General features: G+C 43.0%; 1 protein-coding gene across 2 annotated transcripts in view; it reads right to left on the reverse strand.

Annotated features, from left to right (window-relative positions):
- Positions 1-14,132, reverse strand: part of BAIAP2L1 (BAR/IMD domain containing adaptor protein 2 like 1) — a 92,828-nt gene extending 78,696 nt beyond the window's left edge. For both annotated transcript variants that reach the window (XR_006382339.1, XM_044233793.1), the window contains exon 1: positions 13,852-14,132. Coding sequence is in view for 1 of the 2 variants with exons in the window: in XM_044233793.1 (XP_044089728.1) it covers positions 13,852-13,902 (51 nt within the window). In the remaining variant the exon portion in view is untranslated. The remainder of the gene's footprint in view (positions 1-13,851) is intronic.
- Positions 14,133-18,811: the final 4,679 nt, after the last annotated feature.

Consider the following 18,811-nt stretch of genomic DNA (forward strand, 5'->3'; position numbering starts at 1 on the left):
AAAAAAAGTACCTTGTTAGGGGCACCTGGGTGGCTTAATCAGTTAAGCAACTGGCTCTTGGTTATGGCTCAGGTCATAATCTCGGGGTCCTGGGATCAGGCCCCACGTCAGGCGTGGTGTTCAATGCAAAGTCTGCTCGTCCCTCTCCCTCTGCTCCTCCCCTCCCCCAAAATAAAAAAATAATAAAATAAAATCTGGGGGAACAAAAAAGCACCTTCTTAGAAACAAGTCCACCAACTAGTGAACAGATGAACATGGTACATCCATAAATGGTTATTCAGCCATAAGAAGGAATAAAGTACCAATATACACAACATGATCATGCTAAGTGAAAGAAGTCATACAAGACCACATATTATTGTAAGGACTTATTTTAGCCAGAACACTTCCATCCAGGCTAAACAATAACCTTGTTGTTTAACCCTTAAATTGTTCCTGTCCCCCTTCCCCCAAGGGACTTACTTAAAAACAAGTCCTGGAAACCAGTCCCAGGTAACAAAGCCCAAATACAAGGGTGGGTCAGGCCAGGTGAAGACATCTGATCAGTGGGGGAGTGCATACTGTCTCCCTAGTTACCAAAGAGTATGGGCCCCACCCTTTGGGAACCTTTTGGGCGCCAATTCTGACCAAGGTGATAGGCTAATTCAAATATCTACTAGGGTAAATTGTAATTCAATTGGTCACTTATGTATGACCTAACATGACTATGCAGCTTTCTCTGTGTGTTAAAATTTCATTGGCCACCTGTGCATGGGCAGGCCCAACCACATGGCCTTTGCCCTTAAAAGCTAGTCTGTGAAGCAGAGAAAGGTCACCCTCTCTGTAAGAGGCGCAGCTCCGAAAGTTCGGTCTGATTCTTGATGCTTGGCACGAAATAAAGCTTTGCTTGACCTTCACTTTCTATCAGTCTCGCTCCTTTAATCAAGGACCCATTATTGGAGGACCTAACAATTATATGATTCAATTTATATGAAATACCTAGTAAGACAAACTAAAGAGACCAAAAATATATCAGAGGTTGCCTGGGGCTCAGAATGAGAATGAGGAACGACAGCAACGGTCACAAAGGACCTTTCTGGCATGATGAAAATGTGATAAAATTGGATTGTGGTGGTTACACTATTCTGTAAATTTACTGAAACAAATCACTGAATTGTACACTTAAAAGGAGTGAATTTTTTTTTAATGAATTACACCTCAATTAAGCTGTGGTTTTTTTTTTTAAAGGAAAAAAAACAGCAATAACAAAAGCCCTTGACTTTTCCTAACCTTCCAGGCTGCTAAGGGGCTCAGGCTTTAAACCCTTAATGCTATGGAATGCTGCAAAGCTATGTGTTCTTATTCATTCCCTGGTTGTTTCTAACTAGCCTGCCCATGGAGACCCAGGTGTATGGAGATGCAGGATATGCACTGTGTTTGTGAACATGGGTCCAGCACCATCCAGAAAAGTGCTACTGGTCTGCAAGCATTTTCCCATGTAGCTGTTAGCAGCAACTTCCCCTTCTAGAGTGATACTCAATTAGATCCATTAGTAGAAAAAGATAACACAGCTATTTTGAGAATAATCTCCTTGCTGGATTAGCAGCTGTCTTTCCATGACTGGGGAAGGAGTTGGGCAAATGTTTCTCCAAGCAAAAGAAGAAAAAAAAAAAAGTCATTTCTGGGTTCTTCTAGAAGGGTAGTTTCATAGGAAATCTTTAGCCCACAGAGAAAATTCACCATGAAAGTTTCTCTCTATGACCTAGGTTGTTTGCCTGCATTCTTCCTTTTCTTTATTCCCTTCCTCCATATCCAAGCTTTGGTTTGTAAGTAATTATTTCTGCAAAAGTGGTCCTTCAGAGTGCAAAGGGCACACCAGAAATGAAGCCAGGATACCCTCAGAGTTACATGGCTCCATCCCTTGAGACATGATCTGAGCACTGGGCTAGTGACCAGCAAAGCACAGGGCTAGCTCTTTGGGCTTAGCTTCTGAAAGAATATCCTCCGAGTGTTCTGAAAAAACCTATTAGATCATGAGCTCCTTAAGAACCAACCGGGAGAAGAGAACTATAAGGACCTATTTAGAAACTGTCCCTGCTCCCCTTCCCCCAGGGGATTTACTTGGAGACAAGTCCCGGAAACCAGCTTCAGGTAACAAAGCCCAGATACGAAGTTGGGTCAGGCCAGGTGGAGGCATCGGTGGGGGTATGCATACTGTCTCCCTGGTTACCAAGGAGTATGGGCCCCACCCTTTGGGCGCCAATCCCAATCAAGGTGTAATAGGCTGGTTCAAATGTCTACTAGGGTAAATTGTAACTCAGCTGGTCATCTAGCATCACTGTGGAGTTTTCTGGGTATGTTACAATCTCATTGGCCACCTATGCGTGGCCAGGCCCAACCGCATGGCCTTTGCCCTTAAAAGCTTGTCTGTGAAACAGGGAAGGGTCACCCTCTCTTGTAAGAGGTGCGTCCCCGAATGTTCGGTTAGATTCTTGATGCTTGGCGCGATTGAAGCTTTTGCTGGATCTTCGCTTTGTATCAATCTCGCTCCTTTAATCACGGACCCATTATTGGGGCATAACAAGAATCAGTATGATCATCCAGAAAACTATGTATTGCTACCTCTTAGAACACACTACTGGAAACAATAACATTTCCAGGGCCTTTTATTTCAGATTTCTTTGATAAACTCCACTTTCTCTATTCCCTACTCACTAAGGCAGCAAGATTTTTCTGAAGAAAAAGCAAAGTTAAGCAAAACAAAAAGATCCCACACTGGCGGGATAAAGTAAGACATGTGCTCTTATTAACTATTCAAAACTTTTGCATGAAATAATCAAGTCTCTCAAGAATATTAAGTCCCAAAGCTATCCCACCCAGTAAACTAGTATAAGAATCTAGGCACTCAATTGTTCTGTTTTAATTGCGGAGGGAGAACTATGTTACAGGCAATCTGAGTTCATGACCATCCTTGATAAAGTAACTTGAAGAAAAAGTAATGGCCAGAATCCTGCTCAACACTACAAAGTTTCATTCTATTTTAAATAATAGATAAAAGTTTTACATTTGTCTGTAGAATTATTGTGGTTTATTGAAACCACTTTTGCTTCTAGTTTAAGTGCAGACAATTATACTGGGTCCAAGGTCCAACAGGCGATATGTATATAAAACTCCATAGAGTTATATATTTCTTGGCAGTGCGAAGAAAGCTTTTGGGGCTGAAAGCAGGCATTCCTAGCCTTGGCAATTACCAATTTATCAGATACTGTAACCATGTTTGGCCCACAGCGGCCTCAACTGAACAAGGGATTTGGGGACCCTGCCCCAGATCTGAAGAAACTTTTGGATTTGCACTTCAGAGGGAGAAGTACCTAGGAGAATGAAGTAAAAATCACTTCTTGAGATTCCAACTGTGATGAAATCCACATCCATTTTTGCTTGGCTCCCAGAGATGCATGCTCCCACTTGGAAGAATGGAAACACAATCCTCCCTAACAGCTACAGTACCAAGAGGACTATTACATAAGTCTCAATCAGAATCTGCAAATGGGCCTCTTCCAGTATTTTTCCCGATGGGTGGTGGGGGCAGGAAGGGTATGGTGGCAAGTAGAAGATAATGTGTACTTAGGTTTCGTTCTAACTCTGTAAAGTACTTCTCATGTTTGGGCCTTTGAAACAACTATGTATGTGTTCAATCTTCATTACATACCTACAGTAAATAATGAACCCAGTCTCATGCTGGACATACAGAACACAAAGATGAATGAGGAAAGCATTCTAGCCCTTGAAAATGCATGGTCTAATAGGGAGACAGGTATAAAAAAAGTACCAAGGCAATCCAGACTGACATGGTAGAATAAGAAACGCAAAATCTTTAATATTACTTGAATACCACTTAGAAATATATAACTTTGGGGCACCTGGTTGGCTCTGTTGTTAAACATCTGCCTTCAGTTCAAGTCATGATCCCAGGGTCCTAGGATGGAGCCCTGCGTCCGGCTCCCTGCTCATCGGCTCCTTGCTCTGCGGGAAGCCTGCTTCTCCCTCTCCCACTCCTCCTGCTTGTGTTCCCTCTCTCGCTGTCTCTCTCTCTCTCTGTCAAATAAATAAATAAAACCTTCTTAAAAAAAAAAAAAAGAAATATCTAACTTTCTTACAGATACGTGGTATCTATGAAGGAAACAGCAGTTAAGTTGCTGAGTTCCAATCAGCTGTCAACAGATAAATACTTTGAAGGCTATAGAGCACACTAGACGATTTGGTTGAGTGTTCTTACCTGCCTACTTATTGTTTTTAAAAGGTGTGTCTTGGAATAAAAAGCAAGCAATGAATTTACAGGAAAGAATGTCTCATGTGCTGGGTCGCATTTGTTTAGAAAGCCCTTAAAGTACTTAACAGGTAACAGGAACTTTACTAGATCAAAGTAAATGGCTAATTTCAAATACAAGTGACATTCTTTTTGTAATTCACCAGTTCTTTCCAAATGCTATTCTTATACCATATCTTTAGTAATTCTAGTTGAACTTCCCTCACCCAGACCCTGTGAGATGGGTCATTTTGTTTTGCATTAAAACTGCAACCCTGGGGCACCTGGGTGGCTCAGTGGGTTAAAGCCTCTGCCTTCGGCTCAGGTCATGATCCCAGGGTTTTGGGATCGAGCCCTGCATCGGGCTCTCTGCTCTGCTCGGCAGGAAGCCTACTTCCCTTCCTCTCTCTCTCTCTCTCTCTCTCTCTCTCTCTCTGCGTGCCTCTCTGCCTACTTGTGATCTCTGTCTATCAAATAAATTAAAACAAACAAACAAACAAAAAACTGCAACCCTGGGGCACCTGGGTGGCTTAGGCAGTTAAACATCCAGCATCCAACTCTTGATTTTTGCTCAGGTCATGATCTCAGGGTTGTGGGATCCAGCCTGCGTCAGGCTCCAGGCTCAGTGTGGAGCCTGCTTGGGATTTCTTTCCCTTTGCCCCTGTCCCCACTCTAGCTCTCTCTAAATAAATAAATCTTAAAAAACAGAACAAAAAAAACAACAAAAACAGAAACACTGCAGCCCTTGCAATTTGAGAAATATTGTTCAGAAACCTAAAATAATTTAAAATACTTCATTACATGTAGTTCTCAGATACCAGTAAGGAGAATCAAAACTTCTAATTTTTTTGTTTTGTTTCTCATCTAATTCTCTTACCAATTTTTTGAAAGACTTCTTACAACTTGCCTTAAAACCTCTTGAACTTAACCTGCACGTTCATTTATTTTTTCCTTTCTTCCAACATTGAGACAAAACAAAGTTCAAAGAACTGAATTGGTAAAGGCAGGACTCCTCTGGGAAAGAAGGTGGGGAGAGGAGCAAGGAAACATAATTGATACAGGCAAGCCAAGGTAGAGGGGAAAGGCTGGATAGACTAAAACCTTGGCATTTTTGTCCTGTAATAAGCTATAAACTCTAGAAAAGCACAGGCTGGTTTTCTGTTTGTTTGTTTTTCCCCTTCTCCAATGTGGTTCCCAGTGGTAACCACAGTGCTTGGCACAACTGTGGTGCATTAAAAAAAAAAACAAAAAAAAAAAACAGCTGGAGAATGAATGTGGATAGCAAGCTTGACACATCCATAACAGATGCTCAAAACATCATAGCCATTATTACCAGTGCTAGCTCAGTCCCCCTGGCCACCAAGGTGAGGATTTTAGCTACAACTGTGTGATAACCATAGATCTTCAGTATCTATTCAAGAAATTTTTCTGACTACAACTGTGCACAGTGAGGGATTAAAAACAAAAACAAAAACAAACAACCAAAAATCCCTCAAGAAGGGTATAGTTCATTGACAGAAAAAGTCATGCCAATGATTTCAATGCTATTCTTTTATCAAATATTTACTCAACTCTGCCTCTATGTCAGTCACTCTACTGGATACTGGGGATAAGCAGTAAACAAAATAGATGAAAATCAATGCTTTCTTAGTGGCTACACTCCAGTAAACACAGGCTACTACTGCTAACACACTGTTCTAAGAGCTTTCATGTATTACAACGTTCAATCTTCACAATAACCAGCCGTAGGTACTACTATAGTCCTTATCTAGAGATGAGAAAATTGAAGACAAGGTCAAATGGAGGAAAATGACATTAAGTACCTACAAAAATGCTTCACCTGAGATCTGGTCTGACCCCCAATTCCAAACCTCTCCATTATTATTCTACACAATGTGTTCTAATCATCTGAACTTTTAGCCTTATTTCTGAGAGGTTATTATTACCACTTTTGTACCTTTTCTTGTCATTGTTATTAATGCCTTTATACCTTTCAAGAATACAGCTGCACCTAAAGGGATCAGCTTCTTGCAACATCAGGAACAAGACTCTTAAGTGATAACTGTTTAAGGAGTGGAATTAGGGTTTCTCAGTTTTGTTGCATCCTCTTCTGTTGCATTCATAGTCTCAGGTTAGTAAATGTTAAAAATGCATTCCCATAAGTAGTAATTAAGAGAAAAACAGCAAGACTTTAAATTAGGCTTATCTTTGAGGGGCACCTGGGTGGCTCAGTGGGTTAAGCCTCTGCTTCGGCTCAGGTCATGATCTCCGGGTCCTGGGATCAAGCCCCGCATCACACCCTCTGCTCAGCAGGGAGCCTGCTTCCCCCACCCCCGCCTGCTTCTTTGCCTACTTGTGATCTCCCTCTCTGTCAAATAAATAAATAAAATCTTTTTAAAAAATAAATAAATAAATTAGGCTTATCTTTGAAAGGTTAGTTTGCAAAACAGGTAGAAATGGCACATTTTACCTTAGTTTTTGAAGCTTTTTACCCATTAAAAGTGGGTAAATTTCTGCCTTTTTAAACCTGAAAATTATAAAGGTAATCCATTCACACAAAGAGAGTATAAATACTCTAGAAGGTAGAGTAAAAGTGACAAGTAAAAGTCTCCCTCCCCTGCCCTATAGTTTAACCACTGCTATACTTTGGTACTTTAGTGAAGAAATTGCTATTGTTTAGGGACTTTTCAACCTCCAAAGCACCAAATAAAAAGTTTAAGCAACAAACCTGAGGCCATCTTTACTGCCCAGGCTGCTCTCCTTAAAGCACAGGTAGCTTCAGAAGTCTGTGAGCCATCAGTTAGATCTCTGAGGGGGACTCATTTGTTTTGCTCCCTGGATTGGGAATACCTTCCAGTAATATTTTTCGTTTATTTTTGAATAAGAAAGGAACCAGCAACTTTTTATCTCATTTACACAAGTCTCCCCTGTAACCACAGGGACTTGAGACAGCTGTTAAAACCAGAACACAGTCCCTAAAATAAAAATCAACCAAAAAGACAGACTCAAGGTCTGGAAAACAGAAATAGGAGTTTAAAATCAAGGCTGAGGAAAGTAAGAACAAAAGTACACAGGCTTGAAGAGCCACAGGGGTGTAATTATTCTGCACACATCTCTATGTACAAAGTTTATGGGGGAAGTTATACCCAACAGCAGAAGATATGAAATCTCAGGTATTGTCCCAATCAATGTCCATAAGCTACTAAACAGTATAGCTATTCGTGTTTTACAAAAAAACAAAACAAAACGAAACAAAAAAACCTACGTAGGTTATACAAAAGGAAGTGGATTTAAAAGACCTACTTAGTTGGGGTCCAGGAAAGGTGCATTCTCACAAAATCAGATTAAGCATAACTTCGGGCATGTTTTCCGGAGGGCATTTTGCAACGTGTAGCAAATATGCTTTAAATTGTACCTACCCTTTGACCCACAACTCCCTTCTGGGCATTGAGCCTAAGGAAAACATCCCGGATTTGTGCAAAGCTTTACCTACAATGATGTTTGCTACAGTGCTTTAATAGCAAAGTGCTGGCAACGATCTTATGTCCAGTAAAAGGGGACTGGATCAATAAATTGTTGATAGAGAACAGAGTACTGCGGAGTCAGCAAGCTGATGCGACACAGGACACTGACTGACACAGAGATGGACTAAAAACTGTCGGGAAGTGTGACAGTAAGAGTTTAATTAACAGTATTCTCTCTGGGTTGTGAGATTCAGGGGACTTTTACTTTCCCTGTGAATAGTCACAGAAATTTTGGAAATTTTCTAGTATCAGAAAAATACAGTTTTAAAAATCCTCTGAGATTAAAACCAACACACACACACACATAAAGAACAAAATATGAAAGTGGTAAATGCTAGGAAGTAGGATTTGGGGGATTTGTTCTCAAGCATGTACAATCTAAGTGGGGGAAAAGACCCAAATTAAAACTGTCGTTTCCTTCACAAAGTTGTAGTCTTGAAACCTCTTAATTTAATTGTAAATCACTGAATATTTTTTTAAATTAGTCAATTGTGCCTATAACATAAAGCAGGTACATTTTCTAGAAAAGTCACGCAAAAAGGAAAGGAAAGGTACTTTAATACTCAAAGGAACAAGAAAATTCAATTAACCATAACTCTGCACCCCCTCCCCCAGCATTCCAGTTTGTTAAAGCATGGCTCATCTATGCCCTCAAAACCTCTTATGCAATAAAACCTTTTGATGTGTGCAACTATGACAGTTTTAGAGTCTATTAAACTTAAATTTATGTTTTACTCTACTGAGTACCACAGCTGTATGGCCTCTCTCAGACCCATGTTCCCTAGGTCCTAGGCTCTACTTTCTGATAGGAAGTATCCCCTAGGGAGCTGGGCTTCTGTTGTGGTTGCAGACATTGAACCAAACCTGGGGAAAACAGTTTTGTTTTGAATTTTAAAATTTTATTTGCATATATACACCAGGGTGGCTAAAATTAAAAGGAAAGAGAACATCAACTGTTGCCAAAAACAAGCTACTGAACTCTGGTACAACCACTTTAGAAAACTACTGGGCAGTTTCTGCCAAGGCAGAAAAGTATTTACTCAAATACTTTATAACCAGCAATTCCACTCCCATGTCTATACCCAAGGGAAATGAGGGCCTATGCCCACCAGACATGGACTAGAAGGTTCATAGCCACACTAATCACAGTATCCTGGAGTAGTCTGAAAACAATCAAGAAGTCCCTCAAGAGAATAGATAAATCATGATGTAATTGCACAGTGCACTACTTACTACACAATAGTAAAAAGGAGTTACAACTACTCTGACAGGGGTGTATCTTACAAACACACTGGGTGAAAGATGGGAGATGAAATGGGCCAAACTAATCAGTGCTTAGAAGTGAAGGCCAGTAGTTACCTTGGAGGTAACTGGAGGGGGGGGGCACAAAAGGGATGTCAGGGAGGCTGGTCATAGTCTACATCTTGATATGTGTGTTCATTATACACACATGTTCAGTTTTTTGATGATTTTGTGAGCTATATACACCAAAACACACCTTTCGATATATTTATTATATATATATTATTTATATTTATTATATATATTATTTATATTTATATATTATAGATATATTAAATGTTTCTTTAAAAGTTTAAGAAATACATTTGCAAATGTCAACAGATAAGTTCAATTAATGTTTGTGTAGCTTTTATAATAATTTTTACTTTTGAAGTGCAGAATAAATAACTGTGTGGAATGCTGATAAAAACAAAAGTCCAATTTGTTGAAATTCCATGCACGTTAGGTTTCCCCTGCAGGTCTGCCTGTGGCTCGTTAAAACAGAAGTGCCAGGCAAGAATTAATGCCCAATACTGGAATAATGTCACAAATGTAAACTCAAAAGCAACCTGAAACTTGTGAATGGTGTCTCCTGGCCAAGTGGTCCCAGCTGCCCAAGCTTCATAATAAAGGACGCTGCTCTGTCTTACATAGCAATAATGGTATCACAGTTCTACAATCTCTTTCCAATCAGGAAAAAAATGTTATGACAGAAAAAGACAACCATTGTTTGTCTTTGTATTTTCATTTTACCAGACAAAAGGCTACAATACTGGGCTGTTCAGTTTAATATTTGATACCTGGCAACTCTTTCTGTTGCTACCTGGCACCTGATTCTTACTGTCCCTTTGTATAGTCATCATGGAGCCAAGAGCAAGCTGTCTGGGCTGCTGCAAACCCCATTTTATCTTCAGCAAACCTGAAGAAAGTAGTATTATATGGGAACAGATGATGATATCAAATAGTGTATACAGCTACAGCAATAAACACACAAGGCGAATGAAACCTTCACAAGCTAGACCTGTATACCATAATCTGCACTGGAAGCCATCTAGGCAGGGACTTTTACTTCCATATCCCCAATTAAACCCAAGCTCAGAAAATAAAAACAAACAAACAAAACCTAGTACACATGACAAGAGGTCTGACTCGATAAAAGAACAAAAGTACCTCATTTTTTTATTAAACAAATTTTTGTTCAAAACAAAGATGATGAAAAAAATGGCAGAAAATTCTGGTGATAACTTAGATCACCAAATACGAAAAGGCATTTGATTTGTGCATTTTTTGACTGCTAGAAACTAAACTACTATACAAAAAGGAGATGAATGGAGGCTGGCAGGGAAAATGGCACGTGTATGCTACTCCCTCTAGACCTTTGGGTGTGGGTTTCTCAACAGTAAACAAAATCCACATCCACCTCGAGGGATGATGTATACTTAGATTGAAACAAATGCTCTATGGAAAGTGTCAAGGGACGTGGGGGAGCCTAGCACAGGTATTCACTAAATAAATAAATGCTCATATAATCAACAAACTCACACACCTACTACCTGTCAGTAACCATTCAGAATATAACAAAGCCAAGGTCCTCTCCTCTGGGCACTTGAATTCTAGTTGGAGAGGGATGACAGAAAAACGAGTCTGTTGTACAGATTATCTTAAGATACTAAGCACTATGTGGGAAAGGTAAAGTCAGTGGGATTGGGAGATGGATGGCAATTTTAAACAATTTTAAAGAATTGTTTGAGCAGTTGACATTTAAACAAAGACTTACCTGCCCTTTTCCCCCTCCATTTTAAGAGACTTTCTCCCCCTTCATTGATGCTTATTTAGCAAGAGTAAGGTAGGTACAGGATGGATGACATCATACCCATTCCTCCTCAACTTCCTAAGACTTTATCAGTTCTAACTTCTAGGAAGGTGTGGTTACTCTTACGTATGGATTTTTTTTTTTTTTTTAACTTTACCTCTTCCTCGTACCACTAAAAGCATGCACTCATCAGAAAACCATGCAAAATCACAAGCAAGCACTAAGGGCAAATTAGGGGCATACTATGTAGAGACGGGGAGGGATCTTTGGCTGAACTCTAATTAGCAACGGTAACATTACTTGACTTTTGGGGGGTTATTATCATACCATTTGTTTGTGAAGCCATAAAACACACATCCTCCTGGGATTCAGCATGGGTCTCCACTAATCATTTGTCTAAGGACACATTTTAGAGAACTGAGCAAATGTGTAAATAAATAAAGATATTTGATACTGCATTACAGAGAATTACACTAGTTTATAATCCCTCACTTCTTCCAGAGAATTTATTCTTTTATTTCAAAGTTGGAGAAATTTGAGTATTTAAAAAAAAAAATCTAAAATCCATACTAGCAGGTCATTAAATCTCAGTTCCAGGTGCTGCATTGTCAATGCATTTGGTTAGGTTATGTTTCCATTAATAAAACACTATAGGTTATTAGGTAACATAAAGGAAATCTCTTTAAAAAAAAAAAAAAACTAGATTCAGTCATTTAAGCATCCAACTCTTGATTTATGCTTAGCTCATGATCTCAGGGTCATGAGATGGAGCCCCTCATCCTGGCTCCTTGCTGGGTGTGGAGCCTGCTTAAGATTCTCTCTCTCCCTCTCTACCCACCTCCCTCCCTCTCTCAAAATAAAATGAATAAACAAATTAAATAAAATAACTAGAGTCATCACACTGTGAGGTCTTTTTTTTTTTATCATATTAAGCTTAAATTATTTTCAGCTTTGGTTGTCAGAGGGTGGGGTAGGGAAGAACTCAATGAGGAGGTGGTGAAGGTTTTCAGGCTTTCAATCAGACTTGTGAATGTGAAATTTCAATACGCATTTCCATCATAGCCAAAGCATGAGCCAGCAGTATTCGCTTCATAGACTATACATAAACTTGCTGTCTGGAGCTGTAAATTCTTTTACCACCATTCAACATAAAAAACACAATCCCAAAACATTAAAGAAAAAATGGTGATTAAAGTCACAATCGACACTTGTGAGCTTTTAATGGGTTTTAAGACACCTGGGAATGGAAAGCAGTCAGTCAGTAACTAGTTTCTGACATTCACTTTAACTTTGCAAAGAAAAGGATTTACACTGCCTAATGTCTATAAATTCATATAACCCAAACTATGAAAGCTACACTTCTGCATCCTGCCCTAGTTCTTTGGAGGTGGCACTTGTGGCACTGTAATTCACTGGAGGACGGCCCCTTCACTGAGTCATTGCTAAAAGTAAAACGAAGAAGTGGGAGAAAAAGAGTTACTTCAGAGCATCTGATTGCTTGTCTCAAACTTATCTATCATCCCAGATTGGAAAGATACATGTGCCTTTCTCCTTGGAGGCAACTGAGGTGTTCACGTTTTTCTGCCCCACTCCAAACTTGAGACTGCCTGAAATCGACAACGATCTGCATTCCTCGCTTGGATACGGTTTTTCCTTAACTGACAGTCATCAAAGTAGCTCCAACTCCCCAAATCTGAGAGTGTCTTATTTTACACACTGTCAACACCTCACACTGCCTGCCACACTATCTTCAGGATTATGGAAATATTAACAAGCTCAATACAAATGTAAAACTTTTAACAATCAACCATTTCCGGGATTTCTAAAAAATTGCTCTCTATTAAGACAACACAGTTCCTTACCGAGACCAAAAACGCTGTGTCAACCGTGTCCACCGTATCTAGCCAAAAAGTGTAATTCACGTTACCTATGCGTGTATCCAGATGAAGGGAATCAATTGTTTTGAACCCGAAGGATAGATTATGAATATATTTTCATGCTCTTCCTTATTCTTATCCTACAACAGTCAATAAACCCCTCTGATTTCAGGTATTCCCTCAGACTTTGCGCATTTAGGGTTAAAAAAAAAAAAATCTATAAAGGTGACCAAACTGTTGGCCTTAAAATTGGCTACAAATGAATCTGGAGAGCTTGTGTGCAATGAGCCCAAGCCGAATTAAAACAAAAGTTGTTTTGTCGCCTATTAAGAGCCCATGATGATTAAGCACCTATCTTATTTCAACTGGAATTCATTTACGAGTACTTAAACTTCCTAAACTGGCCACTAATCCTAAATCTGTGTCTGTTGCTGGAGAACCGCCTTAAGAGAGCGAGTGACCGTCAACGCTCTCCTGTAGGTTAGGTCCATTTTATCGCAACCTGGCGGCGCAGCCGGGTGTGTCCAGGCCGAGGGGCTCCGAGCGCCGCGCGCGCCAGGGTCCGGGAGGGCGGGAGCCGACGCCGGGAGCCCGCGGCGCCCCCGAGAGGCGCCCCTGGCGCGGCCCGAGCCCCGCACGGCGCTCGCCCCGTCCCCGCCCGCAGGAACGAGGCGCTGCTCCTCGGGCGCCGCGGCCACGCCGGCGCGTCTCGAACTCCGAGGACAGCCGGCCGGAGGACGCGGCCCCCAGGGAGAGGACAGACCCCCCCCCTTCTCCGACCCCCTCCCGACACGGTGGGCCGCGAAACGGGTAGGCAGCAGGGCGGCCCGAGCGCCGGGAGCGGGCGGGGAGGCTGTTCCCGCGAAAAGTCCGCTCCTCGCGTCGACCCTCCTCCGGCGACGACCGCGAGCCGCGCCGCGGCCTCCCCGCTTCCCGCGGCCCCGAACTCCGACCCCCGTCTTCCACGGGTCTCGGGCCACCCCGCACCCCCGGCCGCGCCCCGCCCCCCGACCCCCGGGGCCTCCCGCCCCGAAACCCGCCGAGGTCCCGGGCCGTGCTGGGCTCGCTCACCCGGTAGGTGCTCTCCGTGAGCCGGTTCACTTCCTCCGGCCCCCGTGACATGGCTGCAGCCGCCCGGCCGGCGAACGCGGGAAGACGCGGCCGGGCCTCGTGGCCGCCCGACTCTGGGCTGCGGGAGCGCCGGGGCGCGGCTGAAGGGCCCTCGAGGGTCGGCGGCTGGCACAGCCGTCGGCTCCGAAAGGCCGGCGCGCTCCTCCGCCGCCAAAATGTCAAAACTTGTAGCGCCGCCGCGGCCGCAGCCACCGCCCGCGAGGAACTGAGGAGACGCGGCCTGACGCCGCTGGGCGAGCCGGGTTGGCTGCGCGGGCGGGGCCGCCCCACCTGAGGCGCGCGGGGTGGGCGGGGCCGGGCGGGCGGGGCGGCCCCACCTGAGGCGGCCGAGTGGGCGGGGCCGGGGCGGACCGGAGGAGCCCAGCTGGGTCCAGTAAGCGGGGCGTCCCCACCTGAGGCGCCCCAGGCCCGCCGGCCACCTCTTGCCCTCTTGCTGCCGTCAGAGAGCTCCCGGTGACGCTGCGACCCGGCTCCCGGGAGGCGTCAGTACGTCGTGATGCTGCGCTGCTTGGACAGAGCCCGCACGGGGGAGGGGGGGTCGTGGAGGGGGAGGGCAGTCCCCGAGACCCACACTTTCCGCGGGCGCCCCTCCGTGCTGCCTTTTGGGGACTGCGGGAAGAGGGACCCACCTCCCCCAGTGGTATTGATTTCCCTGTTTGACCCCCGTCCTGCTCACCCTTCTCGCTGACCTCAAAGATCTGCGGGATGCTAGGGCACGGGCTGTCACACATGAAGAAAAGGGGCTGCCTCCTGGAGTTTTGGAAGCTCCCAGTGTATCAGAAACTTAATAAAATTTCTGGTGGCAGAAACGGCTGTACGTTTTTAAACTTTAAAAACGACCTTTAACTCGATGTAATATAGCTGTGCTATTCATGAGATCGTTACTAGATTGAGAAAACTGGGGCACCTGGGTGGCTCAGGGGGTTAAAGCCTCTGCCTTCCACTCAGGTCATGATCTCAGGGTCCTGGGATCGAGCTCAGCGGGGAGCCTGCTTCCTCCTCTCTCTCTGCCTGCCTCTCTGCCTACTTGTGATCTCTGTCTGTCAAATAAATAAATAAAATCTTAAAGAAAGAGAACCATGGTGAGCTGAGGTATAGTGGAGGGAACTCTTCCTTTCAGCACTCAGTGTAAGCGGCTGCCTGAGTCCCAATACTCTGTGTTCTGTCTCCACCCCAGCCCCAGCCCAGATCCCGAGGATCCAGAGCCGGTTTTTCGAAACTGGAACGACTGCTTACTACCCGAGACATCCTCCCAATAAGGAAGTCTTATTCTGGTTTTTAAAACTTCCATTTGGGTGGATTGCATCTTTTATGAGCTGTTAGGATATAAAGCTTCTAAACTGCTTTTGTGATAAAAGTTCAATTGAAAATGTACACAAATAAGGTACTGTGTGGCCCAGATGGGGACACCAAGAGAATGAGATGCGGCTAGACTTAGAAATAACCACCTGGACTCTGGAACAATAGTATCCGGTTTTGCAAATTATAAAACATCATGCTTGGGAACCAAAAGATTATATGTTCTTGGATGTTGGGGGAAATAACACATCAGCTCTAGGTTTCAGGCAGTGGAAGCAAGCTGCCTCCTTCCTTAACAGATTTCTAACATTTGACTCCTAAGATTTGCCAACTGGGTTTCATTTGCCAAATTGAGATGAACTCATGACCTTATAATTACCAACAATATGTATTAGGCTCTTCAAGTATGCCTGCTGGTTTTCATTAAAGCTTGAAATCCCTGCCTTACGGCACCTGGGTGGCTCAGTTGGTTAAGTAACTGCCTTCGGCTCAGGTCATGGTCCCAGAGTCCAGGGCTTGAGCCCTATGTCAGGCTCCTGACTCAGCAGGGAGCCTGCTTCTCCCTCTCCCTCGTGCCAGCTACTCTACCTGCTTGTGCTCTCTCTCTGTGTGTGTCAAATAAATAAATAAAATTTTAAAAAAACTAACCAAAAAAAAAATCTCTGCCTTAACTTTGCAGGTCACTTTTGTCTTAGTACACACCTCTGTGCCTTCTGATGAATGGGGTCATTTCACTCTGCTGCAAGCCAGTCAGCCGAGCAACTGGAAAGAGCAGAGGCTTAACCTTTAACACCCCACAGCTCAGTTCAGATACAGAAAAGACAGATTTACAAGCAATCATAAAACTAGCAAGTATTTCAAATAGCTTGATTTGATTGCCAAGGTTGAAATTTAATCAAAGGACCAGGTTCATAACTGTATGCAAATTGACAAGCAGATATTCAGTCACATTTAACTCTCCTTTATGGAAGCAATTTCCTGGTTAGGATCAACTTGCTCCTTTAGAAGTCTTTGAGAATGGTCAGTTCTTGGGCCATACGGATATTAAGAGTAATGCCATTCAGCTCCCAGCTCAGTAATTGGCAGTGTAGATAGATGCCCAGTAAGTGTTTGTTGAACAAAAAGAAAAAGTGAGTGTTAATTATCTGTTCTGTGCTGGACATTCTGCTGGGGGCGGGGGCGGTGGGGAGCGATGTAGGAGTGTAAGATCCATACCTTTAATACATGTGCAAGAACTAGAATTCAAGGAGGACCATAATGGAAGCTATAGTTGAGGCACAATCAACTACTAGCCCTGATGAGGGCCTCTCAGGCTGGGCAGGTGCTCTGGGATGTCCAGGACAATTCCCTATGTTTTGTGACAAAAGAGGTCTCTATTGATATGACAGTAGTTTGGGGGTAGAGTCCCATATAAAATACCAAGAGGGAGGATGGGGCTTTCAGTGTTCTCATCCTGAGGGGGGAAAAGAAGAATGCAGGTTGAAGACTCATTAGCCATTCTGGAACTCTCTTCCAGTCCAAGCTGCCCTAACTTCTCCAGCACACCAAGTTCACTGCTGCTATGGAGTTTCTCACAAGCTGTTCCTTCAGCCTAGAATGTGCGCCCCTCACTCTCCGCCCCTGCCCCCCTCCGCACCCCCCCCAATCACAGCATTTTTCCATGATTGGATTTCAGCCTAGACACAGCCTCAGAGAGGCCCTTCCCTCACGGCTCGCCCTGAAGATGCTATTTTAGGTCCTCTCTATCACGGCATGCAATTTTCATTCTAGTAGTGCTTATCACTCGCTATGGTAAGGCTGGAAAATGGCTCCACAGGGATGTCCAAGTCTGCGTGTTGGAACTGTGAGTGTTAACTTATATGGCAGAGAGAGTCTGCAATGGGATCAGAGATTTTGAGAAGAAGGGATTGTCTTGGAATGTCTGGGCGGACTGGTTGTAATCACAAAGGGCCAGATAAGGGCGACACAGGAGAAGTCAGAGGAGATTTGATGACAAGGACAGAGCCTGCCATGGTCCACTTTGAAGGGGGAGGGAAGAGGCAGAGGAGTACAGGAGGCCAATAGGAGCTGGAAAGGCAAGTGCACAGAACCTCTCCTCAGCGCTTCCAGAAGGAAATACCCCTACAGGCACCCTGATTTCAGCCCCACGAGACTCATTTCAGACTTCTGCCCCAGAACTGTAAAAGAATAAATGGGTATTGTTTGAAGCCACTCAATGTGTAGCAATTTCTGTAGCAATGGGAAGCTAATACACTAATCTTTTTCCTTGTTCATTTCTTTATTGATAGATTCTTTCGACCTCTTTCTCCCATCAGAATGCAAATGTCAGGGCGCCTGGGTGGCTCAGTGGGTTAAGCCACTGCCTTCGGCTCAGGTCATGATCTTAGGGTCCTGGGATTGAGTCCCTCATCCGGCTCTCTGCTCGGCAGGGAGCCTGCTTCCCTCTCTCTCTCTCTCTCTCTGCCTGCCTCTGCATCGACTTGTGATTTCTCTCTGTCAAATAAATAAATAAAATCTTAAAAAAAAAAAAAAGAATGCAAATGTCACCAGGGCAGGGATGACTCCTGTCTGGGGCACAGCAGGTGCCTCAGTGCCTGGCACATAGTAGGTGCTCCAGAACTGCTAGGAAGACACATTTAGGAGGTAGTCAAGATGCTCTTCATTTCACAAAAAGCAGCTACATCAGGGATTTTCTTTTCCAGCTTTCAAAAAACAATAAAATAGACCGCAGAACAGAGGGTCGTACAAGAATATACAGATACTAGTTTCAATTCAACAAATCCCGAAAGGCAACAAAACATAAGCATAATATATATGAATACCCTGAGATTGTTAGCACTCAAAAAAGGATAAATACTCACCTATTTATAAAAGCACAAAATAATGTCCATAAAGTATAGTGGCTTATTAACATCTGGTATAAGTTCTCCTATTAATAAGAATTAAATGCAGAATGTATTAATATACTTTAAATGCTATATGATCATGAAGCATTCAACGGGTTCCGTAAGTCACACGTGAAAACCAATTTTGTCATTTCAGTGGTATTTGAACCACTTCTGCTTTTCAACTTCGTTCAGTTTTTTTCAACTTGGTTCAACTTTGTTGAAGAAAGCTCAAATCTTAATCCATCTTCTCTGTCCTTTATGAATTACTAACAAGTACTGTGGAAATGTTATTTTGTTATTTTCTAAAATGGACATGTTATTCAGCAACATTTTATTATTAGTTGTTGTCTCTTGAGTCAAAGAACACTTAAGCTTGTAACAAAATCAGAACTGGAGATTTGAAAGGGCTCTCACTACTGACTCATCGTTTATCTAGACATAGAAATCATATCTCTCTTTTACATTTTTTTACATCTTTCTGTACTGCATTCGGATAGTTTCTTCAGAATTATCCTCTGAATCACTCATTCTTTCCTGGACTGTGTCAAATCCCTATATAATTAATCTGTCTGTTGAGTCTTAAATTTTAATGTATTTTTTATTTCTATAATTCTATTTCATTCTCTTTCAACTCTCACTGTTAAAAAACAGCTTTATTGAGAAGTAATTCATATACCATATAAGGTACCTATTTAAAGTGTACAGTTTAATGG

Source organism: Neovison vison, chromosome 14 (assembly GCF_020171115.1).
Source record: "Neovison vison isolate M4711 chromosome 14, ASM_NN_V1, whole genome shotgun sequence".
Lineage (NCBI taxonomy): Eukaryota > Metazoa > Chordata > Mammalia > Carnivora > Mustelidae > Neogale > Neogale vison.